Consider the following 27,995-nt stretch of genomic DNA (forward strand, 5'->3'; position numbering starts at 1 on the left):
TGTATAGTATGCATGTATTTATGTTAAAAAAAGAAAAAATAATTTGTGATATATAAAATATTTCTAGGTGATTCCATAAGAAACTGGTAACATTGTTAGCCATTAGGGAAGGGAACTGAGTAGCTGGGGGAGAAAGGTTTCTCATAATTAAACCTTATTTACCTTTTAAATTTGGACCATGTTAAGTATATTATGATTCAAAAATAAATGAGTATTTTTTAAATAAATAAAATCATCAGCTTTTATTGGCCTTAACAACAGAGAAAGTCAAGGCTGAAGTCAATGGGAATTGAGTGGCCCCACTCTGGAGGGTGGAAGCTGCGGCAGCATTTGGGGAGCTTCCTCAGAGATTCCCTCTGGCTGCCCCGGCAGAGGCATTTCTGAGGAATCACAAATCGCAGTGATCCGCAGGGAGGACACTGAGAAAAGCTGTCCTGCCTGGAATCAGCCGCTTTCCAGAGCTGGCACCCAGGAAGGTAGAGCTCCTCTCCTGTGGGTCACGTCCTTACTGGAAGGTAGGTGAGAATGCACACGTGTGACACCAAATGTCCTCCTCTCTCACTGTCTCTCTCTCGTTCCTCTCCCGTTCCGCATTCCTCTGATCTTTGAGAAGAGAGTGTTGAACAAGTCAAGTTCTTGTCAATCTGCGTCTGAACTCTCATTTGACTTGGAAGACTTATGCTTTCGTTTTTTCTTCCTTTTCTTTTCTTTCTTCTTTTTCTTGTTTTTCTCTTTACCTTCTGAGGAACTGGAGCTGCTCTCATCTTCATCTGAAGTGGAATCCTCCAGTAACTGTTTTAACTCCTGTATCCTAAACATGTAAGATTGACCAAAGAAACATATTTAACTTAAAAAAAATTTTTAGATAAAAATATAAGAGCAGTAGTGAAGGTAAAAAATGTCATGAATAACCACCTTACTAAAGACAGTATTTATTTTTATCTTTGCATGTTTTCCCCATTCTTGTCCACATCCATGCCTATTTTACATGAATGTAACCAGTGTACAAGCCATTTTGTATTCCTTTCATTGTCCTAAATATTCTGCATGGTTCTCTAGTCCTTATTATTGCGACTACTAACAACGCATCTTTTCCTAAATCACTCCCCCACTGCTCAACTTCATACAAGATAATCTACCTCCTCAATGATTACAACTGAATACCACCCTTTTGTTTTCTCACCCTGTCTTTATTCATGTCTGAGAATAATTTTTAAGCAATAGCTTAGATCCTTAAAGACATTGGAGAAAACAGACTAAATCATATGAAAGAGAATCAATCATATAGTAGACCTAGACACCACAATGTGGATTGCCAGCATCAACTATCAGTGGCGTTTGTGGGCTGGGCCAAGCCCACTGCTTTAAGCTAAGTCAAGTAGAACAAGGCTGGCCTGCTCATTCCCCACACACTGGTCTTTTCAGTGATTACTCCTGCCTTCTAAATATTTCACAAAGTACCATATTTACTAAACCACTCCTCTAATACTGGAATGGTTGTTTCCAACTTTATATAATTTAAAACTTTAAGAGGGTATTGTTATCATCAGGATGTCCTCATCTTACATCCTTTTCATGTTTTTGATTCTCTTGTATGATGTCATACATGGGATCTTCATGTGCCTTAAGGGTAAGAAAAGGTTAAGGTTGGGTTAGGCTCCATGGACTGTTAGTTAAATAAAAATTAAATCCCTATGCTACTAAAACCAGTGTTTTTTTTTCCCCACTTTGGTATAGTTTTTATTCAACATGTTTTAATCCTTCCTCAGGGTCACCATCACTGCAAACTCATTGAGGCTGTGGAAAGGATTTTCCAATTAGAAAAATACAGGATATAATTTAAATATTCTATAGGAAACAAACCATGGCAGAATCATGAAATACTAGTAAAGGTAGAAATATTGAAGTAATCCTTTGTTCTATGTTGATAGATGACAAAGAGATAGTATTAAGAAAAATAACTGAATTACAAAATGATATATAAGAATGAAACATTTATATATAGGTATACAAAAATATATGTTAAGTACCCCAAACAAAGTCTGGAAGTATAGATAACTTTAAATGACTTGAGTTACTTAAAAATAATACATTTAGGGGAAATGTTATGGTATGTGAGTGATCTCAATTTTAAAGATTTTATTATTTTTTTTATTTTTCCTTTTTCTCCCAAAGACCCCTGGTACATAGTTGTGTATTTTTAGTTGTGGGTCCTTCTAGTTGTGGCATATGGGATGCTGCCTCAGCATGGCTGTGCCCAGGATTCGAATTGGCAAAACCCCAGGCTGCTGAAGCAGAGCGCGCGAACTTAACCACTCAGCCTCAACCTTAGAACCACTCAGGATCTAAGCTATTGCTTAAAAATTATTCTCAGACATGAATAAAGATAGGGTGAGAAACCACTCAGCCCCCTCAATTTTAAAAAAGAATGTTTATTGTAGAAATTTTAAGATGTTACCAAAAGCTAAATTTAAAAAAACCTATTACCTCACTACCCAGAGATAATTACTATTAACATTTGGTCTCTTTCTTTCAATCATTACTCATAATTTATAAAAAATTATAATCATTTATATAACTCTATTGCTTTTCACTTACATTTTCATGAATGTTTTCTCGTGACATTACACATTCTTCTAAAACACAATTCCTAATGGCTAAATAATTTCTATATTCCAGTAATTTATGTTGGTACGTTAGACTATTAAGTTTCCATTTTCTCAATCATATAAACAATTAGGAAAGTTATCTTTATACATACATAAACATTTGTGTATATATTAATGTTTTCTTATATCCTGAAGGTAAATTCTTAGAAGTGGGATTTTTGAGTCAAAAAATAAAATGAATATGTTTAAAGTTTTTGAGATGTATCATCAAACTATACTTTATACGATCTGTAAAAGTTGACATTCCACCTAGAAGTGGAATAATTGATCCAAAATAAATTATTTCAGATTATTAAAATGAAAACACAATATTTTAAATGTCTTAAAAACTTTGGAGAATGTCTGTTGATCCCAGTCTGATAGATGCTGATAACCTGAGAACATCTAGACAGCAGTCTGTTTCACTTGGCAGAAGCAGTTACTGAATGCTGGATTAACACCTCTGAGAGGTGACTGTTAAAATAAGGCGAGGGAAGGATGGATCTATTTTACTGTCATCTAAAGAGCACATATAATTTATATTTACACTCCTAACTTAAAATTTAAAGACATCTAATATTTAGATAAAGACTGGGAAATTAAAACCCTGACTTTAGTTATGAAAAATTATTTTTTATATAATAAGTCTAAAAAAGCGATTGAATAAATCATGTCTGCCTCAGAAAAAGAATCACTATTCCCAAGGTATAAGCAAATAACACTTTAATAAGAAGTTAGCTTTCTGTTAAAGAACTAACCTGTCACACAGTGTGATTCAACAGTGATGTAGTTAACGCTGGACACTAACTGACAGGCTTCCGGGCATGGATTTTATGTGACCTTCCAGTTCACTGATTAGTGCCTGAATCATTGATATTCACCATCTCTGATGAATCTAAATTGACATGATGGGGTTCTACTTACTACTCTGAACTGTTCTAACTTTTGGTTGCCTTTAATAAAAAAAGGGCATTCTTTGTCGCCTGTTCGGTGACCATACCGTTTACAACGCCAACCCAAAAACAAACAAAAAAGGAAATATCTCTGTAAGATAATACAGTTTCATTTAATGAAGATGAAGAATCAGCAGAACATACTAAAGTTTCCTTCATTAAACTCCACTTCTAAAAGCAAATGCACTCAGTGGATGAACCATGTAAGATCCTAGAACATAAAGGGAAACTGCTTCCCCAAGCATCCTTTAATCTTTTAGCTTTAGCAATAAATACTACTACACCAGGTATTTATTTAATAATCCAATGTAAAAGTACTGTAAAGAGTGAATTTATTTATTTTTAGTCTGTAGCTTACTATATTTTTCAAAGAATCTTTTCTATTCATCAAGTGACTGTGATCCTCGTTTATTATTATTCTTTTTTTTAATATTATTTGCTGAGGAAGATTAGTCCTGAGCTAACATCTGTGCCAATCTTCCTCTATTTTCTATCTGGGTCACTGTCTCAGCATGGCTGACCAGTAGTGTAGGTCCCTGCCTGGGATCCGAACCTGCAAACCTGGGCTGCTGAAGCAGAGCGCACTGAACTTTAACCACTACGTCATGGGGCCTGCCCCCTCATTTATAATTTTAGACACTAAAGCAAATAGTTTCTTTCTCTGACTGAGTCAACCACTGCACAAATCCCTCATTTTTAACTAAACAAAATCATGAATTCTCTCAAAATATTAATTCCATCAGCACCCTAATACAACTTTACCTGCTGAACAGGGAAATTGTCTTGTTTAAAGAGGTTTATTATTAGATGCAGCAAAATGCCCTGATGTGTAGCTGGGAGGAGACATAATAAGAAAATGCATATACAAGTTCCAGGGCAATAGAGAGAAACATACATCTTCATGGAATTTCAATGACTATGGACTTGGCATCAGGCATTGAGATGTGGGAAAAATGAAGTGATGAACAAAGCAGGAATGGAAGAGATCCTTATTACTTCTCTCACCTGTTTTCATCTTCTCAGAACCATCTGGATTTGAAGCAAATCAGGAAGTCATATGAGAATGGTGGGCCAAATGAGACCCTGTGTTTGGACATTAAGCAACTCCAACCCAAAAGGTCTGGAAGCATGAAGAGGGATTATAGCTAAGATCAAGCCAATTTTGCTCTATGCTGGCAACTACTGAATGGAGTGAAAGTTTTTCCCCTTTTAATTTTGAGGGGTGGATGCATGAAACCATTGAAAAAAATGAAGTTTAGGGATTCTCTATTGCTTGGCTCTGAGCTATCCCTGTCTTTATCTCCCCAAACATTTAAAGTTCAGGAAAAGATTATACTCCTTCAAACCAATGTCTTTCTTTGTGCTCAAGACTCTTACTGTTAAAGGAAAGGTGATTCTTGCAATTCAAAATGTGGTCAATGGACAAAAAAACTGGCAACACATGGGAGACTGTTAGTAATGCAGAGTATTAGGTCCACCCCAGAAATACACATATTTTCAAAAGGTTTATTGGATTTGTAGACATATTAAAGTTTGAGAACCTCTGTTCTAGATAACACTACAATCAATAAAAATCAATGGAAGTATGTATGTGTATATGTGTCTTTCATCCCATCTTGGATAAATCCAAGTTTTGTGGAGCCTGAGCTTAAATTGTTTTCAGTGGGAGGGGGCTATTTAGGAAAAAAAATATCTTGCCTTAGCAAATTTTGCAAAATCATAGACCATATCAACACATCACTGCAGTCCCAGCAAGCCTTTGAAAGGCACAAGTGAGGGGCTCTGAAGCTTAAGCTTCATCTGATTCTTGGTAAAACTGGCTCTGGTCCTAACACAAAACTCTTATTTCCGAAGTCAATGCAAATAACTATAAAATGGTAAGTGTAATGCAACTACCCACTTCATCAAACAGAGCAATGGTTTTCAAAAAAAAAAAAAGCTGTAGACTTCTGGGTAAAGAGGACAGACTAAACACATTCATCTGCTTTCATTCCCTTCCTGAGATTCCATGAAAATGACAATGAAAAGAATTCTCTTCAAAAGGAATAAGTCAAGAAGTACCTCAAGAATGGCCAAGTGACAACCTCCATAAATCTGTTCCTCCATACTAGCATTGAAAATAGTTGCAAATTTGCCCAAATAAACTTATTTGCAACCCCGAAAACTAACCAGAGGCTTGCCACAATCTGAGGATAATTAATTGAAGAAAAACTAGTGAACCTTGATAAGAACAGCAGGATTTCTCGCATTTTAGCAGGGCCTACTTCCAACCTTTTCTCCCTTTTTCCACAATAGCCTTGAAAACCAACAGCCTTGCAACCATGACAGCTATGAAACGCAGCAGTCTCACACCCACCAAAGGGGGAAGATTGGGTTTTGAGCCCCTCAAAAAGCCCTAACCCCAGGGAATAGCTATGCTGACAGGGTATTGTTGCTGTTTGGCTGGTCATGTGGTTCACTCTACAAAAAAGCCGTATCCCCAGAATATTTGTCAAAAACAATCACCCATGATTGTTTAACATCACAGCTGCCTATGGCTGTGATACCATTGAGTAAATAAGAACCTAGCCAAAAATTTAAAAGGAAGATCTGGGGAACGAGATGTCCATAGAGGGCTTTCAAAAATTCTCACATAATCCTGGGAAGCTAGAAGGCTGTGCATGTGTGCAGGGCTGTGCACATGCATAGTAAAGGCCTGAAAAGGCCTTATTCTCTCACTTCTGGCTCACCTTGAGGTCCTGTACAACCAGGCACTAAAGGCTAAGGCAGACATGTAAACTACACGAGCATTTGAAGGCATGCCATTATACACACATATGACCTCTATGCAAAGTGTAGAAGGCTTCTTGGATCAAGGCATTTAAAGAAATTTCTGTTCAATTCTTAGCTGACCACTCAGCTAACTGAGCAGAGACTTCAGTGGCCATACACCTCAGGGAATACAGACTTAAAGATCATTCCAGGAAAGTCACTAAAAAATACAAAAATGAACAACAACAAACTCTGGGTAGGAAGGGGAATCTGATTTCCAGACTAACTTACATTATCTAAAATTTCCAGTTTTCACCCAAAAATTGAAGAACACACAAAGAAACAGTAAAATCCAGACTCCGGACTTACCAGCCAAAGACTTTAAATCAGCTGTTATAAAGAAGTTCAAAGAACTAAGGGAAATTATCTAAAAAGAATTAAAGGAAAGTATGAAAATGATATTGTACCAAATAGAGATTATCAATAAGAAGACATACATTATGAAAAAAATTCAAAAAAATTCTGGAGTTGAAAAGGACAACAATCAAAATGAAAAATTAACTAGGTGTTAACAACAGATTTGAGATGGCAGAGCAAAAATAAGCAAACCTGAAGAAAAGTCACAATTGAGATTATCCAGTCTGAGGAACAGAAAAAGAATGAAGAAAACTAACCAGAGCCTCAGAGAACTGTGGGATACCATCAAGTTTCACAGCATACACATAATGGAAATCTCAGGAAAAAGAGGAATGCTAGAGAGTGTAGAAAGAATGTTTGAAAAATAATGGCCCAAAACTTCCCAAATTTGATCAAAAATATCACTCTAAAAGTCCGTGAACCTCAATGAACTCCAAGTAGGATGAATTCAAAGAGATCCATCACAGACAAACTGTTAAAAGCCAAAGATTACAAGAGAGTTTTGAAAGCACTGAGAGAAAAACAACTCATCACATATAAGCAAAGCCTCAATAAGATTAACAGCTAACTTCTCATCACAAACCATGGAGACCAGAAGGCAGTGGAATGACATAGTCAAAGTGCTGAAAGAAAAAGACTATTGAACAAGAATTCTATACCAGCAAAACTATCCTTCAGAAATAAAGGAGAAATTAAGATATTCTAGGATAAACAAAGTCTGAGAGATTTTATTGCTAGTAGACTTGCCCTAAAAAAAAAATAATAAAGCTGAAACAATGAAAGGACACTAGGCAGTAACACAAATCCACATGAAATATGAGCACTGGCAAAGGTAACTACATAGGTATGTACAGGTGTGAAAGCGGGACAGTGAAGAAGGCTGATAGGAAAAAAACTGATTCATTTGAAATATGGTGTTCTCTGGAGAGCTCTATGAATACCCTGGACTGCCAGAAAGATGAACAAGTGGGTCCCACACCAAATTAAGCCTGAACTATCACTGGAGGCAAAGATGATAAAACTGAGGCTGTCTTACTTTGGGCACATAATGAGAAAGCAGGATTCTTTAGAAAAGACAATAATGCTGAGAAAAGCAGAAGACAGCAGGAAAAGAGGAAGACCAAATGTGAGATAGATTGACTCCAAAAAGGAAGCCACAGGTGTGAGTCCACAGAAGCCAAGTAGCTATTGAGGACTGGACACTGTGGACATCACTCAATTTGTAGGGTTGCCAGGAGTTGGAGCCAACTTGATGGCAAGTAACAGTAGATTATAAAAGATAGTATAAGTGTATTTTTGGTAACTCTTTTATTCTCTTATCTCTTTCTAAATAACAACTACATAGAGAAATAATTATAAAACAGTGATGATGGGCTTATTATGTATAAAAATGTAATTTGTATGACAATATTAGCACAAAAGGGAGAGAATGGAGCTACACAGGAACAAAGTTTCTGTGTGCTATTGAAAGTGTATTAGTATTAATCTAAACTAAAATCAAAAGGCAGATATTGGCAGAATGGATAAAAAATGCTTTCCAAGTACAAGAGACAAACTTTAGATTCAAAGACACAATTAGATTGAAAGTAAAAGGATGGAAAGAGATATACCATGCAAACAATAACTGAAACAGAGATGGAGTGGTTATACTAGTATCAGACAAAATAGACTCCAAGACAGAAAACTGTTACAAGAGACAAAGACGGACATTTTATAATGATATAAGGGTCAACCCATCAAGAAGATTTATTTACAAACATTTGTAAACATATATGCACTAACAACATAGCCCCAAATAGGTGAAACAAAAATCGACAGAATTGAAGGGAGAAATAGATAAGGCAACAATAATAATTTGAGACTTCAGTACTCCACAGTGGATAAAACAATTAGAGAGAAGACCAACAACGAAATAGACGAACAGCACTATAAGTCAACTAGACCCAACAGATATCTATAAAACACTCGACCACCCAAAACCAGCAGAATACGTGTTCTTTTGAAGCCTCCATGGAACATTATTCACAGTAGACCATATGCTAGGCTATAAAACAAGAATTAATAAATTTAAAAGGATTCAAACTATACTAAGTAAGTTCTCCAACCACAAAGGAGACTAATTAGAAAGCAGCAATAGAAGGAAACTTGGGGAATCTGCAATATGTAGCAATTAAACAACACATTTCTAAACAATCCATGGGCCAAGGGAAATTAGAAAGATACTTTGATCTGAATGAGAAAACACAACATATGAGATGCAGATAAAGGGAAGTTTATAGCTTTAAATGCTTATATTAGAAAAGAATGAAGATCTCAAATCAATAATCTAAGGTTCAATTTAAAAATCCAGAAGAAGAAGAGTATCCCAAACCAAAGGCAAGCAGAAGGAAGAAATAATAATGAACTACTGACAAATGCTGTGCCAGGGATGAACTTCAAAAATATGCTCAATGAAAGAAGTCATCTCATTTATATGTGAAGTCTCAAACAACCCAAACAACCAAGCACAGAGATGCAGAGAACAGCTTGGTGGTTGCCAGAGCAGAGGTGGGGGGTAGGAGAAATGGGTGAAGGTGGTCAAAAGGTTTACAAACTTCCAGTTATAAAATAAATAAGTGGGCCAGCCCGGTGGCACAGTGGTTAAGTGCGCACATTCCACTTTGGCGGCCCAGGGTTCGCTGGCTCGGATCACAGGTGTGGACATGGCACTGCTTGGCAAGCCATGCTGTGGTAGGCGTCCCATATATAAAATAGAGGAAGATGGGCATGGATGTTAGCTCAGGGCCAGTCTTCTTCAGCAAAAAGAGGAGGATTGGCAGCAGATGTTAGCTCAGGGCTAACCTTCCTCAAAAAACAAAAAAGAGGATTGGCAGCAGATGTTAGCTCAGGGCTAATCTTCCTCAAAAAAAAAAAAAAAGTCATGGGGATACAATGTACAGCATGGAGACTATAGCAAATAATATTGTATTGCATATCTAAAAGTTGCTGAGTAGATCTGAAAAAATTTTGTAACTATGTATGATGACAGATGTTAGCTAGACTTATTGTAGTGATCATCTTGCAAATCGAATCACTATATTGTACACCTGAAACTAATATAATGCTGTATGTCAATTATACCTCAAATAAAAAAAATAGTGGAGCTCAAGCAAAAGAAAAAAATTAATTCAAAAGAAGAAAAAGGTCACACGAGACCACAAATTTATATGATATATCCTGAAAAACCAAATTGATAAAGACAATAGATTAATGGTTGTCTAGGGCTGAGAATGGGGATTAACTGGAAGTAGCCATTAGGGATCTTAATGGGAGATGAAATGTTCTAAAACTTATTTATGGTAATGGTTGCACACACTCACTAGTTACTAAAAATCACTGTATTCACCTTGAAATAGGCGAATTTCATGATATGTAAATTAAACTGCTATAAAGCTTTTTTCAAAAAGCCACAAACCCAGAAGGACAGGGAAAAGCCATGAGTCAAATGCAAAAAAAAGTTGGACGTCATAATGCAGATAGATTAATACTGAATGAAGAGCAGACTCCAGGAAACCGAATTCTAAGGCACCAGAAGGAAGAACTGAGAATTAACTCAATTTCTATTTGCAGAACCTCCAAAAGCTCAGGAATTGGCAGCACAAGATACCTCTGGAAGTAGAGGTGAAGGACGAGCTAAAATAAAGAGTGGTTAAAAGTCCAAGGGCAGGGGCTGGCCCCGTGGCCGAGTGGTTAAGTTCGCACGCTCCGCTGCAGGCGGCCCAGTGTTTCGTTGGTTCGAATCCTGGGCGCGGACATGGCACTGCTCATCAAACCACGCTGAGGCAGCGTCCCACATGCCACAACTAGAGGAACCCACAACGAAGAATATACAACTATGTACCGAGGGGCTTTGGGGAGAAAAAGGAAAAAAATAAAATCTTTAAAAAAAAAAAAAAGTCCAAGGGCAGCTTCCCTAGTCCAGGTAGAAGGAAGTTTATTGTCTAGAAAAGGTAAAGTATAGGGTCTCCAGCCAGAGACATTTGAAGGCAAAGTGCTGCAGTAAATATAGAGCATTACATGAACGAATGAAAAGTAGATGGCAAAATTTCCCCGCCTTCTTCCTCAGTTAGCTCCCACAATACCAGCAGCATGGGCTTCACCCTCCATGGAGGAGTCTTCTTCTCTAGGAAAATATAACCCACCCAAAGAAAAACCTAGATGGTACTGACCTCAGAGCTTCCCCAATTGATTGGAATAGAAAGATCACCCTAGAGTGAAACCCAACAAGCCCCACTCACACACTGAGTTTCCAATCAACTCTCTTTCTCCCACTTATGAACAAGAATGGCTATGGCAGCCAGTCTCCAAGATGGCCCAGTAACCCCTGACTCCTGGAAAGCACGCCCTCAAGTAGTCCCTGCAGCCCTGAATGATGCTACCTAGTAAAAACTAGGATATTAGAGAGATGGTGATGTGTAATTTCAAAGGCTGGTCATAAAAGACCTGCCTTCCTATGTCATGGATCACTGGCTCTGGGGGAAGCCAGCTGCCATGTTGGGAGAATGTTCAAACAGCTCTATGGATAGATCTATGTGGCAAGGTGAGGCCTCAGGACAAAAACCACCATCAACTTCCAAGCACATCAGTGCGCCTTTTTGGAAGGGGAGCCTCTATTCCCAGCCAAGCCTACAGATGTCTGAATCCCTGGCTGACATCTTGACTGCAACTTTATTAGAAATCCAAAGCCAGAACTACTTAGCTAAGGTGTTCCTGACCCATAGAATTTGTAAGATAGTAAATATTTATTTTTGTTTTAAGCCTCTAAATTTTGGCATAACTTGTTATACAGCAACAGATAACTAAAACAACAAGGAAACAGATTACCAGACATCTGAAATCCTCTTAAATGAAAGACAGAAGCCAAATTAAACCAATAGAAGAGAGCTTAACAGAAACACCCCAGGGAAAGCAAATGTAAAGAAAAAAGTACATAGAGAGAGAAAGATATATATTAATATCCTTAGAGATGAGAAAAGATACTGCAACCGAAACACAAGAATAGCATACTATCAAAAACTACATTCAGAGAACAAAGAAGAGCCTTTAAAAATATAACAGAAATGAAAAAACATCATACAATGATTGAAAAATAAAGATAAGGATATATTCTAGAAAGGAGAACAAAAGGAGATGAAAATAAGAGAGAGAAAATAAGAAAATTAGAAAATCACTGCAGGAAGTCTACTCTCTGAATAAGAGAACTGCAAACACAGATGACAGGAAATTAAAAAAAAAAATTCTTAGAAGTGAGAGACAGAGGGCTGGCCTCGTGGCTAAGTGGTTAGGTTTGCACTCTCAGCTTCAGCGGCCCAGGGTTTCACCAGTTCGGATCCTGGGCATGCACATGGCACCGCTCCTCAGGCCATGCTGAGGTGGCATCCCACGTGCCACAATTAGAAGGACCCACAACTAAAAATATACAACTATGTACCAGGGAGCTGTGGGGAGAAAAAGGAAAAATAAAATCTTTAAAAGAAGTGAGAGACATGCAATTCCAGATTGAAAAGGCTCACCAATTAACCTGTACAATGGTTGAACCCAGATGCATACCAAGGCACATCACTGTGAAATTTCAGAAAACTGGGGAAAAGGAGAAGATCCTATAAACTTCCAGAGAAGAAAGACTAACAACAAGCAAAACAACAAAAAACTAGGACCTGTCATAAAATCAGGAATCGGAATCACTTTGGGCTTCTCAATAGCAATTCTAGAAACCACAAGGCAATGGAACAATACTTTTAAAATTCTGAAGAAAACTAATTAAAAAAAATTTTTTTATTGTGGTAAAATATACATAGCATAAAGTTTACCATTACCACCATCTATCTCCATAACTCTTTTCATCTTGTAAAACTGAAACTCTATACCTATTAAACACTAACTCCCCATTCCCCACTCCTACCCCAGTGAACAGGCAATCACTATTCTACTTTCTGTCTCTATGATTTTGACTACCTGAAGTACCTCATATGAATGGAATAATACAGTATTTGTCTTTTTGTGACTGGCTTATTTCACTTAGCATAATGTCCTCAAGGTTCATCCATGTTGTAGCATGTGTCAGAATTTCCTTCCTTTTTAAGGCTGAATACTATTCCATTATATGTATACACCACGTTTTGCTTAACTATTTATCCCTCAGTAGACACTTGAGTTGCTTCCATGTTTTAGCTATTGTGAATAATGCTGCTATGAACATGGGTATACAGACATCTCTTCAAGACCCTGCTTTCAATTCTTTTGGGTATGTACCCAGAAGTGGAATTGCTGGGTCACGTGGTAATTTTATTTTTCAGTTTTTGAGGAAGTGCAGCACTGTTTTCCACAGCAGCTGTACCATTTTATATTCCCACCAACAGTACACAAAGGTCCCAATTCCTCCACATCCTTGTCAACATTTGTTATTTCCTGTTTTTTGATAGTAGCCATCCTAATGGGTGTGAAGTGATATCTCATTGTAGTTTTTATTTGCATTTCCCTAAATGATTAGTGATGCTGAGCATCTTTTCATGGACTTATTGGTCATTTGTATATCCTTTTTTTGAGAAACGTCTGTTCAAGTCCTTTGCCAAATTTTAATCTGGTTGTTTCTTTGTTGTTGAGTGTTAGGAGTTCTCTATATATTCTGCATATAATCCCGTATCAGATATATGATTTGAAAATATTTTTTCCTATTCCGTGGGTTGCCTTTTTACTTTACTGATAAGGTCTTTTATTCACAAAATTTTGAAATTTTGATGAAGTCAAATTTGTCATTTTTTTCTTTTGTTGCCTGTGTCTTTGGTGTTTTAGCCAAGAAATCAGTGCCAAATCCAATTTTGTGCAGCTTTAGCCCTGTGTTTTCCTCTAAGAGTTTTATAGTTTTAGGTCTTACGTTTAAGTTTTTGATCGATTTAGAGTTCATTTTTGTATATGGTATTAGATAAGGGTCCGATTTCATTCTTTTGCATGTGGATATCCAGTTTGCCAGCACCATTTGTTGAAAAGACTATCCTTTCCCCATTTAATGGTCTTGGTACTCTTGTCAAAAATCATTTGACCATTTAAGTGAGGCTTTATTTCTGGGCTCTCTATTCTATTCCATTGGTCTATATGTCTGTCTTTAAGCCAGTACCACACTGTTTTGATTAGTGTAGCTTTGTAGTAAGTTTTGAAATCAGGAAGTATGAGTCCTTAAGCTCTCTTCTTCTTTTTCATGATAATTCTGGCTATTCAGAGACCCTTGAGATTCCATACGAATTTTAGGATGGGCTTTTCTATTTCTGCAAAAAATGTCATTGGGATTTTCATAGTAATTGTATTGAATCTGGAGACAGCTGTCTTCACACAGTATGTCCCCACACAGTGGAGACAGAGAGCAAGCTCTCTAGTGTCTCTTCCTTTAAAAGGAACTTACTACATCTTGAGAGCCACCCTCATTACTTCATCTAATCCTAATTACCTCCTAAAGGCCTCATCTCCAAATACCATCCCATTGGGGTTAGGGCTTCAACATATGAATTTGGGGGGGGGGACATAAACATTCAATTCATAACACAGAGCAAAGGGAGATCCCTGGATGATGAGCATGGGAGCAACCATTTTCAGAAAGAAGAAATTGACAGAACACTTCAAGCATTTGAAGGTCTTAAGAGTCAAGCTTGGGAACAATTTGGGGTTAAATTAGAAATCAGGATATGGAAACCAAAAATAATAACAATAACAACAACACACACACACAAAAAAACAAAAACAAGACAACTGTTAATTCTGGGGGAGGGAGGGCATTGATGGATGCATGAAAGGAAAAGTAATCAGTTTACTATATGGCTCAGCTCCGAATATAATCAAAATAAAATAAATACCAAAGACTTATTAACCAAAATTATGATAACACCATTCTTGGGAAGATGAGATATACTAAGAGGACACGTGTGCTGAGAGCAGGAGAGAACTAAATTCTCATCTTCCGGTGTACAATGTCAACAGATAACGCCTAAACCTGAAAAATCAATACAATACAAGCATGATCTTCAGACATATGAAGATAAATATCGAAATAACCAACTAAAACAGCTTCAAGTGAGAATGGAGAAAAAGGAGACTGGGAACTGCTGTTTTACTTATGTGCACGAATAATCTTTGTACAGACAAATGTCCTAAAAGGCAGCAGTACCCTTTCTTCAAATGCCATCTGTGCTGCATGAAAGTGCTGTTGCTCTGGTGGGCTGGGGGTGTGCACGCACAGCTCTACCTGTTCCAGACCCGCCCTCTGTGCCCCAAGCTCCTCTCAGGTTACATGGATAAAACCTTAACGCGACTGATGGAGGATGACTGACTGAGGCAGGACCCAAAGGGACCTGGCCTCCACTGCATCCCTTGTCCCCCATGGCATCTCTACCGTGGAGTACTGTTCTGTTACAGGATATCACTGGAGAGCATCCTCCACAGGCAGCTACGGCCCTGAGGAAAGACCGCTGCCCTTGGAGCCAGAAGCCCTGGAGGTGAAGCACTGCTCTACCTCTTATCCTGGACCACTCAGTAATAGATGCAAGTCGGCCTCCTCATCTCTAAAGAGAGACCATGCCAGGACTTTAACAGGGCCGTGGTGAGAACCAACTAATTAAAGGAAGTAAACACGCTTTGTCAGTCATGAGATGTATCTGCATGCACTGAGGAGTGTTGGTGAAGCTCTTGTGTACTCACACTGCATGACTTTGACTTCTTTCCCCAGGGGCATCCAAAGTCCTTTAGTTGGGGCGTGAGCCAGAAATTCCCTGGCGTGTTCATTGCCTGGTACGTCTGGTATACAGTCTTCTGGCTTAGTCTCACCTTCCTAAAGAAAGAAGCGACCTGTAAACACTATGGCGAAAGCACTGGAATTCTCCCCACCTGCCTCACAACACAGCAGTGCCTGGCTTTCTCATGGGCTGGAGATCCCAGTGTCAGTGATAACCCTCTCAAGATCTGGAAAGAAAGACGAATTAGACCAGACAGAAGAAATGGATATAAATATACCAGAAGAACTATTTCACAAAAATGATGTAGCTGTTCTTAGAGAAACGTTACTGGTAAAGCAGAAATCTGTCCTTCATATAGGAATGATCTGTGGGTTCCAAATTCCAATGTAAATTAGATTCTAAGATTAAAAAAGGTTTCACTGCCTCAAAATCTTTGTGGAATGAGGAAAGGTATAAGAATTAAAGTAAATAAGGTTATCTGGAATAATAAAAATGGCATGTTATATTAAAATAGCTTATTATACCCTGAAGGCCACTGTCATGTTTTCTAGTCACACACCTGCTATAGCTCTGCTATGCATTTTCACCCCTGAAGAACTGGATTTACAATTAAGAAGTTTTTTCTTTTCAGTTTCCATGAATATTAAATTTATAAGGAAAGAATGTTTTCTAAAAATCTTTTTCTAATTGAAAGTTACCAAACAGCAGAGGTTGCTTTGTCCTTTAACTCCTCCTCTAGGTCTCGGTCCCACAGAAAGACGGTGACCCTGTGGCCAGGGTGCTGGAGGAGGGACTCCTGCACCAGGGAGGCTGGACCCGATGAGCTTCAAGTCTCCTCAGAGCCCGCTGCTCTCTGAGCTGCAGACACTCAAGAAACAGCAGCAGGCGAGTGAGAGGAGGCACACGGGCAGGACAGCTTTGAGAAGATGGAGTCACCAGGCAGAGAGAAGGGAGTGATGGCTGAGGAGCACACGGCGCCTGCCACGGCTTCTCAGGGACACACACACAGCTGACTAACTTTCTACAAAGGCACAGGCTTGTGACAAAGCCCAGGGTGTATGAACCGACGGGCATCTGCAGGGAGGAACAGGGTTATAAAAGGAGGTTTAAAACCTGACGCAGCTGTTTTCATAACAAGTTAATGAGTTTGAGCACTGAGTCAGCTGTCTAAGAGAATAAGCAAAAGTATAAACTTCACACTGACCTTGATAAGCCCAGGAGGAGGTTTTTCATAACTAGAAAAGAAAAAAAATCTGTCATCAACCATGTTAACAGGAACATAACACATTTTAATGAGCAAAAAGCAACCACAGGCCAAAATAAAAAGGATGTTTTTCGTAAGAACTTAAAACGACATTATATCTGAAACAGTGAAATATGCCCGGCACTCAGGAGAGCACATATAAGTAAACAGATGCTATACCACATCCTGCTGGGATGTAGAACTGAAATTCACGGAAATAATAACTAACTTGGTGTCTTAGCACAACGATTTTACTTTTGGAAGAAGGGAAAGCAAGAGGTTGCAGGGAAAACGTGAGGTAAATGTGAGGGTAGACCCGTGAGTTAACTGTGGCTCCAAACTGTTACTACGGTTGTCAGGTCATTGAGCCAGCACGACTCCCGCTTACCCAGCACCGAAGGGGCTCCCGGTGGGGAGGGTTGAGTGACTGTGCTCACGTGGCTGGGGCGGCGCGGGGTGGGGAGCAAAGCTGGAGGGAGGGGCCTGCTGTGGGGGAAGGAGGTCAGGGTGGTCTGTCCTGGAGGCTCCCTCTCCCATTTCCCTGTCCTCCCAATTCAGGGTCCTCCCTGCCCCTGGGCTCTCTGCCTGCCGTCTGTGCCTGTCCCGACATCCTGGACTCCTGGACTCGAGGGGCAGCACTCCTCACAGTGCCTGAATGACATAACGATGCCGCTAGACGAAGCACAGGAACGACTGCGTGGGAACTACTTTCCCTTTCACCACAGAGCTCTCCGACCCCCGGGGTCCTGAGGATACAAATCATGCCTGTGCGCCCAATTCATTTCCACTTTCCTTCACTCTGCCGGAGCTGCCCAAGAGGCTTCTGGATTCCAAATCTGGAAAACCAGCGCCAAATGCTCACGTTCATTTTTAAGTATTGACACACACTGGCTATTAAACACAAAGCGTGGGTGTCTGGCTTTAATAGTGAATGCCTAAGGGACCAAAAACAAAAATAAGAATGAAAAAAGAAACACAACTGAACATTGCAGGCATTCAATGCCTCTACGAGGAACATTTTACTGAGGACATCTGGCACTGCGGCTGGTTTCAAAGTGTATCTGAACTCCAGACACTTGGAAATGCTGGAGCTTCAACAGTGCTGCACCCAGATGGTGACAGCAGGGGTGACTAATTTTCCAAATTTTCTATAATGAATGTGTATTATTTTAATCACCAGAAAAACATTAAATAAATGTTAAAAGAGTGAGTTGGATATTGAAATGGGGCAATCTTCACAAGAGATTAAATTAAAAACAAAAGGGTGGGAGTTGGGGCTGGCCACGTGATTAAGTTTGCGCGCTCCGCTGTGGCTGCCCAGGATTTCGCTGGCTCCGATCCTGGGTGCGGACATGGCACCGCTGGTCAGGCCACGTTGAGGTGGCGCCCCACATGCCGCAACTAGAAGGAGCCACAACTAAAATATACAACTATGTACTGGGGGGATCTGTGGAGAAAAAAGCAGAAAAAAAACAAAGAAGATTGGCAACAGTTGTTAGCTCAGATGTCAATCTTTAAAAAAAAAAGGGAGGGAATAGGAAGCAAAAGTGTTTTTGGTATGCTTCTATTTGTGCGTATGGGGAAAAGGAGATTATATAAGGCCATATACGCACACCTTTATATCTCTGAAAGGATACCTAAGAAACTGGTTTCATGCTTGCCTCTAGGGAGGGGAACTAAGGATCATAACAATAGAGACCTTTATTTTTCATTCTATTTATATTTACATGCACATATATTAACCTACAAAATGCTTTTTAATTACAAAAGAAAAATGAAATCAATGGTATCTTCATTACAGCTATGGTGGTATAAGCCCAGGTAATATATCTCTGAAAGAAAAACCACAGGTAACCTGGAACTATGAAAGAAAAGTGAAACCAAAAATATGCTATTAGGAGTTTATATCTGCTATATAATTATATGGACTGAATTTTTGTTTTAAAAGTCAATGTTATTTCCGTAATTGTTTCACGGTTAAAATCCCCACTCTAGCCCTAATCAGCTTGATATTTTTCTCCTAAAAGCAGCAGGTATAATAGGCAAAACTAAACTTGATCTTCAAGTAATATTGAAGGTTCAACAGAAAAACTTACTCCTTGCACAAGTCACTTGTCAACAATTATTGTGCCAGGCACGGTGCTAAGCAGCAGAAGGGAGAACTAAGGGCATAAAGATATCCCTATTTACATCTAAGAAAACATAAAATGAAAACTGCTCTCAGAAGTGACAGTGTAACTCTTATAACTATCCTGATAAAAGATGTTCTGTTTTCTTGGCGTAGAGGATCTGAAATTCAAGCAGGAGTGTTTTCCAGTTCTAAATCAGTGTAAACGTGAATCCTGTAGAGGTACAAGGCTGAGTGGAAACCTCATGGGCTTTGGAGGTAAAAACTTTCTGTTTGAATTCTGATTCATTCTCACTGCTGTGTACTGTGGGCAAGACACTTAACCCCCCTAGAGCCTCAGTTTCCCCATGGGTAAATAATTCACAGCACACATGTGAAGGGCACTCCACAGTGCTGGCTTCTTCCCTTCTGGTGAAGACAAGCTGATGGTCAGCCTCATGAGGCAGCTCAAGCCTGGAGCGCTAGCATCACAAAGGCCAAGATCTGAACCCAAAAGAGGTAGGAGAAAACAACTTGTTGGATGATAAATGACACAAACTGTGAGTTGCTAATCCAGAGCTTTTCTAAGTGGACAGAGGAGTATCTGCCCCATGAAGATTACAGGGTAAACAACTGGGCATGAATAGACTGAACTTCTTAGGTATAATACAGTGCTTTTCCAAAGCGAATGATTAAAATATTTTCTAACACAAAGCGGTGGCATGACATAGCCATAACTCAGCAAGAACAATGGAAATCTGCTAAACTGAGGAAATTATATAGTTTACCTGCAGCCATCAGAAACATTAAAGCTATGCCTTATGCACAGAGGGAGTTTGGTAATACTGGCTATAAATCCAATAATCCTGTTATACATCCTTTGAGTCACAAGAGTTGTACAAACAACATATGGCCAATCAAATTGAAATCCAAATTCCTGAAAAATATGTAACTGTTGTTGCCAAGAGGAAAGGAATGTGATAGAACTACACATTTTGAAATCTATTATTAGCAATGGAATTGCCTAAAAAGTCAATTTTCCAAGTTTAACAGAAGATGGTTGGTAGTTTTTCCTAGGGCTAAACAATTTATTAATTTAACATATTAAAAAAGATAATTCTTGGGGCCGGCCCCATGGCCGGGTGGTTAAGTTCACGTGCTCCACTTCGGCGGCCCAGGGTTTCACCAGTTCGGATCCTGGGTGCAGACATGGCACCGCTCATCAAGCCACACGGAGGCAGTGTCCCACATGCCACAACTAGAAGGACCTACAACCAGAATATACAACTATGTACTGGGGGATTTGGGGAGAAAAAAAAAGATAATTCTCAAAATTTAAAGTAATATTTACTAAATATAACAGATTTGGAAATGGGAGCATGTTTATGTGCAGTCTAGCCTCTGCGCTATGACAGTCAAGAAGTCTACATTTATCTTTGTAGTTAATTCTTAATATTAAAAAAAGTTGGTGGTGGCCCATTATTTTGTACCCTCTGAGCAGACTACTGGTAAATCATTCAAATTGTAATAACTTGCTCTGTGTAGTAAAAAGATTAAATTTATGTAAGAGGGGAGAAATATTATCTTCCCAATTGTGTGTGGGGCAAGAAATCTTTCTTTTGCCAAATATTTCTAATCACTGTTTGTGGTTTTGAGTACTGGGGTGGGATTTCTTTTGGAAAGGTCCTTCATGGGGCCGGCCCAGTGGCACAGCAGTTAAGTTTGCACCTTCCGATTTGGCGGCCTGGGGTTCGCTGGTTTGGATCCTGGGTGCAGACATGGCACCGCTTGGCAAGCCATGCTTTATATGTGGCAGGCGTCCCACATATAAAGTAGAGGAAGATGGGCACGGATGTTAGCTCAGGGCCAGTCTTCCTCAGCAAAAAGAGGAGGATTGGAAGCAGTTAGCTCAGGGGTAATCTTCCAAAAAAAAGAAAAAAGAAAAAAAGACACGTCCTTTATGTAAGCATAAATCCATTCCACACAACTGTTCCTGCAGCCGGCTCCTCCGGGGCTGGAAGGCAGAGATGAAATTGCCACATATACACAGAATGTCCATTCTGTATGCCGAGCAGCCCAGGGGCACTTGAGTGATAGAGCTGGAGCGCGGGTGGAGGACTCAGATGCCTTCAAGGGCCTGGCACACATGGTCAAAGAGCAAGAAAAAGTCAAGTGTAAGAAAATGTCCTGTAGCGATTGAAGAAGGCACATCAGAGATGAAAAGATTTGCATTCAATTTATTAAAAAACTGTGGGGCTTCTCAATTAACATGGCAAACTGACCAACATGCTTATCTGTTTTTTAAAATGACAGTAAAATAATAAAAAAGGAAGCCACAAAGAAATCCTGAGCAGAGACAACATCAGAGTAAGATTTCAACAAATTTGGGAAAGTGCAAGGAAGTAATCATTGACTTCTGTAAATGTAGGAGGTTACACCTTTGGAAGATGGGGGTTGGGGAATATGGACATGGAGTGGCTGAAGCCAGTGGTATTCTCCTCGTTCCCTACAGCCAGGGACTCTGCCAGCCCAAGCCTTGGAGGAGACTGCAGATTTAGGCCCCTCTGAGCATAAGTGAGGATGCAGATGATATGAGCATGGGCTGAAAATGGGTGTTGATTGAGTCTCTGTCTGAACTCTAGGACACTCAGCCCTCTCCCTCTCAACCCACCCCAGAACACTGGCAGCCAGGCATATATCCTCAGACTGAAGATTCTTCTCCAGAGAAACTGAAAAGCCCCAGAAAAAATCTCCACTTACTAACATTTGAGAATCTCTGGATTAAAAGGGTGGCACACAGCCTCATCTCCCTACAGTGAAGCTATCCAGTCAGCAAATGGGCACGTTCTGTCTGTCTCACACACAGCCTCTTGTCAAAAGAGCTTTATAGTTCCACACTCTTAAATATGAATAGAGACCAAGATATCCAGATGTTAGGGGAAAAAACTCTAAATGGAAGACAGAGATCAAAAGAAACAACAAACAAAATGCAGAGGCAATAGAGGGAGCAGAAGAAAACAAAAAAAGAGAAAAATTATTGAGTATCCTCAAAGAGAAGATATTTCATCAATGAAACAAGAACAGGATGCTATGGAAAAAGAATTCTCAGACTAAGATAAAGCTCTTGAATTTAGAAATATAGCAGAATTTTAATATGCACAATAGAAGAAATGGAAGATAAATCTACAAAGTAGAATGAAAAGTCAAAGATATGGACACTAAGGAGAGAAAAGATAATTAGAGGATCAATAGAAATCCAACAGAAAGAAAAAAACAAAATGGAGAAGAAATTAAAACACAAGTTCATTTATATAGTTAATGTACTCATGATATGTCAAAAAAAGACTCCATTGAAAAAAGACCCATATTATCATGAACCTTCAGGACGGCAGCAATAAAGGAAAGTTCCTTAAAGCTTCCAAAGCTTTAAGAATAGGGTGAGCTTGACCAGGTAACATAAAAGAAAGGGGATCAGAATGGCATCAGACTCCTCAGCAATTCCAGAAACTAGAAAACACTGGTATACCACCCTCAAAACTGAGTGAAAATAGTTTTTAACACAGAATTCTATACCTAGCCAAATTATCTATTAAGTTTGAGGATAGAATACAGACATTTTCAGACACGCAAGGTGTCAATTAACCTCCAGTGCACCCTTCATAGGAAGTTGCAGAATGTGCTTCAGTAAAATATGGGAGTAATGACAGAAAGAGGCAGATGTGGAATCCAGGAATGGGATTCAAGAAGGGAGAGTGGTAAAGGAAGTCCCAGGACGATCGCTCCACACCAGGTCTAGAAAGTAACCAATGACTACTGCAGGACAACAGATGGAAGATTGTAAATAAGAAATAAACATTAATTGTCTGATGTGTAGCAACATGTGGAAAGGTACTTTCAGCTTTTGGAGCCTTTGGGAGAAAAAGAGCAGTTGATAATAGAAAATGAAACAGATGAAAAATTGAGGCTCTTATTAACGACTAGAAAGGTAACAGTTGCACTAGAAAGCAAAAGAAAAAATCATAAAATACTATTTGGCTCAAAAGTAAACAATATTGCATAGTTATAATAATGTTAATACGAACACTGATTTAGCAAAATTAGTCTAATAGAGCTATACTGGAAGGATGGAAACAAGAAGGGCAGGTAAGAGAGCTAAATCCTTATCTACTATGACAAGAAGTTAACAGATAATGTCTAAAATTGTTGAATCAAAGAAAGCAGGGTAAGCATATAATTTAGAAACATGCACTTAAATCCAAGAAGTAAAAATTAAAAGAATTTGCACATGGGGGCTGGCCCGTGGCTGAGTGGTTAGGTTCACACCCTCTGCTTCGGCGGCCCGGGGTTTTGCCTGTTTGGATCCTGGGCGCAGACGTGGCACGGCTCATCAGGCCACGCTGAGGCGGCGTCCCACATAGCACAACCAAAGGCACTCACAACTAGAGTATACAACTATGTACTGGAGGGCTTTGGGGAGAAGAAAAAAAAACGATTGGCAACAATTGTTAGCTCAGGTGCTAATCTTTAAAAAAAAACAACAATTTGCACATGGAAGCCCTGGTCTTGTCTAGTGGGCCAGGGAATGGGGGTTGTTGGGCAGGGAGCATGGGGGAACATGAAGAGTTGGGCAGCCCACCACTTTTTTCTGTAGTATTTTTAGTACTATTTTAGTTTTTAAACTTATACAAGTATGACTCAGGTATGAATAAAATTTAATTTAAAATTAAACAAGATTCTGAACTAGAAAAAGAAAACTTGTCAATAGGCCAGCCAGTTTTAAATTTCTGAAACTGGAAAAATCTCACTGGTCTGAGAATAAGAAACCTGGATTCAGCTCTAGTTTTGCTGTTTAATAGGTCAGTGGCTTAACCACGGAGCCTCCATTTTCTCATCTACAAAAGGAGGTTATAATCTTTCTCTTGTCTGTGAAAAAGTTCTGTGAGCTACAAAATAAATGTATAGTATTAACAACATCCAGCATCCTACAGTTAAAGATACTGAGACCTGGGCTGAGCTGAGCCCTGCCTGAGCTTATCCTGGGGAAAGATTTTTGAACATCCGCCTTCACAGGAGACAGAGCACCACAAAGAGTGCTGCAGAGGCCAGGACCACGGAGGCAGCAGAGCAGAGCCTGTATCCTGCAACCACTGCCCTCCTGAGGAAATTCAGTTCAAGGGCCACCGGGAAAAGAGCAGGGGGTGCTCCAAAAAGGCATGCATTTTGTGTCAAAGCTCCCAGAAGGTTACTTATGTAGGACTGCAACAGTTTAAGGACCTTTCTTTACATGATCGTCTTAGTTTAGGTAATGAGATGTGCCTGAAACAGAAACGAATTATTTACCCACTAACTCAGAAAATAACACAGAAAAATTTGACTTCTACAACTACTTATAGAATCACAGAATCTTGGAAGAGACCTGAAAGGTCATTACTCCAACCTCCCGCCTGATGTTTAATCTCCTTTACAACCTACCCTTCTCCCACTGGTTCTCTGGACTCTCCTTGAACCCTCTGGAGCTGGGGGTGCACAGTGCCTCCTAAGTCAGGCCAAGTTGATGAAAAACAAGTGAGAAGCAACAGGAAATACTGGAGTACGTGAGGAAGCCGTTTGGGTTAAAACTAATTCGATCTGATCTTGTTTTTCCAAAAGGGCCTGCTGTGGCCTGTTGAGTGTGCATTGTACATCTGCTTTAAACATTTACTGTGTCCCAAAGACAAGAATGATGGCCTTACAGATAAGGATGTAGCTTCCCCCATATCAGCATTTCCTTAAGGATAAGCATCTCTTCCTGGGAACTAAGGATTAATTCCTGACCACCCAACTGCTGTGCGAGCGAAGCATCTTGTGACAATTGTAAAAGGGACATTCCTAACATATGTGATGTATGCTCTTTGTTCCAAGACGTACATATCCACTCTGTACACCCCAATTCTTTGGTGCCCTTCCTTCTGGAAGGCAGGCCCTCGGCTAGTCCTCAGATCTGGCTGATAATAAACTCACCCCAATTCTGACTTACAGATCGGTTATGGATTATTGGCATTGACACTGACCAGCAAGAATATATGACTCTGGTCCTAATTCTTTCTGTTGAGCTGGATGGAATTGGCCTCTCTGCAGCTTCCACCCTTAATCCTGGTAAAAATCCTCAGCACTCCACTCTCTTTTACCTGGCAGCCAGCTTTCCGATGTTTAGGGACGAGCCCTCACCCCATTGTTCATTCTTCTCTCTCTCACCACACGAACCTTACAGGACTGGGTTTTCTCTTCCCTTAACAGCAGAAGATGAAAAGAATGGGGATTTTACGCAGTTCATAGGCGGCCCTTTGAACTGAAAAACCCGAAAGGACAGGGAGCAGCGCTCCTGCATTCGGTCCTCAGTCCTGACGGAGCGCCCCGCAGCGCGCAAGGCACCCCGGCCCAGCGAGCCAGGGACGACCCTCCAGCGGGCGAGGGACGACCCTCCAGCGCGGCGCTTCCGGCACCGGGACAGCCCCGCGCGCCCGGACGGGCCTCGGGGCGGGGCCTCAGCTCCTCCCGGCGACGCCGCCCGGGGCGCCGGACAGACCTGCCCTCTGCGCCGAGGGCCAGTGGCCGGCACCGGGCACGCCGTCTCCGACGGCCAGCCGGCCACCTGGCCCTTGCGGACCCCGGGGACGCCGCGTGCCGCGCCCACGGGCCCCTCCGCGCAGAAGGCGGGTCGGCGGGGACTCACAAGGACTCCAGGTGCTTGAGCTGCTGCAGCTGCTGCGCGTCGTGCCGCCGCCGCTTCTGCTCCCGGCGCCGCTGCAGCTCCTGCTCGGGCGGCTCCCGCGGCCGCCGCGCGCCCCCGGCCCCCGCGTCGTCGCGCCCCGACCGGGACGACATCGCGGCCCGCGCCGGAGGCGCCCCCGTGGCGCGGCGGCGAAGACGGCACTTCCTCTGCGCCGCGCCCGCAAGCCCCGCAGCATCCCCTCCTGCCGCCGCCCGCCGCCCGCCGGGGAAGGGCCCGGTGTCCCCGCCGAGGCTGCCCGGCCCCCGCTTCCGACTGGCGCGCCCGGCCGCCTCCCCGCGGCGTGGCCCCAAGTCCTGGCTCAGAGCGCCCGGCCCCGCCGCCAGGCCCGCCGGTGCCGAAGGTGGGAGCGCGCCCCCTGGTGGCGGCCGGTGCCGGTGCCGGAGCCGAGGGCTGAGGACGCCCGCGGGGGAGCCCTAGAGCCCTTCCCGCGCGCCCGGAGGGCTGAGCACACGTCTTCGGGCTCCCTGCCCTTGCGGTCTCCATCCTGGAGGCCAGGGAACCCGTGCAAGTCATCTGTGTATCTCCCAGTGGTTAGAAACACAGGAGCTGCTATTACTTGTTAGTAGGATTCATCCAGTTTGGGAAGAAAGCAAGACTCTCCATAGAAATTCTCCAGTTTTCTAGAGCATGCCATCCATGGTTAAAACAGTGTATACTGAATTTAGAGAAAGTTTGGGTATTGGAAAGGAAAAGCTGATATACACTGAGCACTTTTTATGTGCTGGTCATTGAGCTAAGTGCTGACTTAATTTTTAAAAACTCAAGTGCTATTTTTTCTTTAGATTTTATTATTTTATTTTTCCTTCTCCCCAAAGCCCCCCAGTACATAGTTAAACATTTTAGTTGTGGATCCTTCTAGTCCTGGCATGTGGAACGCCACGGCAGCATGGCTTGTCGAGCAGTGCCATGTTCTGGCCCAGCATCCGAAGCGGCAAAACCCCGCCTCTGAAGCAGAGTAGTGGAACCCAACCCCTCGACCACCGGGCCAGCCCTCAAGTACTCTTATTACCCTTATGTACTACGCTAATTTTATAGATAAGGAGAAGGAGGCCCAGATAGTTAAGTGACAGCCCAAGGATGAGAACTAGTAAGTCGTGGAGCCAGGGTGTGAAAGTGTTAGGTGCCTGACTAGGTTGTATTTTCAAAATGTATCTAATAGGTGGGGCTGGCCCCGTGGCCGAGTGGTTAAGTTCGTGCACTCCGCTGCAGGCGGCCCAGTGTTTCGTTGGTTCGAATCCTGGGCACGGACATGGCACTGCTCATCAAACCACGCTGAGGCAGCGTCCCACATGCCACAACTAGAAGGACCCACAACGAAGAATATACAACTATGTACTGGGGGGCTTTGGGGAGAAAAAGGAAAAAAAATAAAATCTTTAAAAAAAAAAATGTATCTAATAGGTGAAGTTGTGATAATTGTTTCAGCTTTGACATAGTGGAAGAAACCACAAAGGAAGTAAAAGTAACAGCATGGGGAATATTTCCCTCAAATGTGGCATTCAATATAGTTAATACCTAAAATATATGAGGAGCTCTTTCATATTTATTAGCAAAAATCCAAATAAACACACAAAAGGTTATGAACAGACATGCACTGTTAGACTGACGTGTCCCAGAACTTGGAAATCAGGTTTCCCTCTGAGAACCAATCCAGCTGCTCACGCAAGTTACATGGGCAGTAAGTGGCCTGTAGATACCTTGCAAGACATCCTCATCTAGTCAAGAATACAGTGTCAGGAATACGTGATTGAGAAACGAAGAAAACATAACTTAAAATTGTGTTACAGGAGGAAGTTGGTCTAAAGATTCTAGAATAGGAGAACCAAGGAAAAGCAATCAGGCAGTGTTTGTCCAGAATTGTCCACTAATGACACAAACTCTGTAAACACGAATGTTCTGCTCACTAGAGAAATGTGCACCATTTGGAATAAGGCATAAAATTGACCAAATTTTGCCCCATCTTAAAGGAAATAGCCTTCAAGACCACCCAACCCCTGTGCTCTGGTTCTATTCTCACCTGCAACATTCTGACAGTGTACTATATCGGACCCCAATATGAGGAAAAGAGTGTTTTAGTCAGATCTGAGTATTGGGGTCAGTGGGAAGGCATGTTTCCTACTGTAAGTCAATATCTCGACATTGTGATTTATAATTTAGTATCTTATGACTAGTTATTGTGGCAAATTGTATTATCCAAGTTGGCTGCAATAGTCTCTCTCATGTTATTTGTCTTCTACAAATGACCTTGACACTCCCCCGACGGAGAGGTGGGGTCTATGCCCCTTCCCTTGAATCTAGACCAAACTTAGTGATTTGCTCGTATCTAGTAGAAAGTAGTGGAAGTG

At 41.0% G+C, this 27,995-nt stretch overlaps 1 protein-coding gene across 1 annotated transcript; it reads right to left on the reverse strand.

The window, feature by feature from the left end:
• On the reverse strand, nucleotides 1-27,676 carry LOC103565927 (vasodilator-stimulated phosphoprotein-like). Its single transcript, XM_070615345.1, has 6 exons — nucleotides 27,668-27,676; nucleotides 25,591-26,063; nucleotides 16,733-16,763; nucleotides 16,227-16,602; nucleotides 15,494-15,623; nucleotides 1-811 (listed from the first exon to the last, which is right to left on the reverse strand). Exons 1-4 carry the CDS (start codon nucleotides 27,674-27,676, stop codon nucleotides 16,264-16,266), a joined length of 852 nt encoding a protein of 283 aa, XP_070471446.1. The 3' UTR covers nucleotides 1-811; nucleotides 15,494-15,623; nucleotides 16,227-16,263.
• Nucleotides 27,677-27,995: the final 319 nt, after the last annotated feature.

The sequence above is a fragment of the Equus przewalskii genome, chromosome 4 (genome assembly GCF_037783145.1).
Source record: "Equus przewalskii isolate Varuska chromosome 4, EquPr2, whole genome shotgun sequence".
Classification (NCBI taxonomy): Eukaryota; Metazoa; Chordata; class Mammalia; order Perissodactyla; family Equidae; genus Equus; species Equus przewalskii.

What these genes read in the sequence shown, in the direction of transcription:
- LOC103565927 (XM_070615345.1), bottom strand. An exon ending in CTCAAGCACCTGGAGTCCTT is followed by an intron (nt 16,764 to 25,590) that starts GTGAGTCCCCGC and finishes TTTCTTTTCTAG; the next exon opens with TTATGAAAAACCTCCTCCTG. An exon ending in CTCCTCCTGGGCTTATCAAG is followed by an intron (nt 16,603 to 16,732) that starts GTCAGTGTGAAG and finishes TCCTCCCTGCAG; the next exon opens with ATGCCCGTCGGTTCATACAC.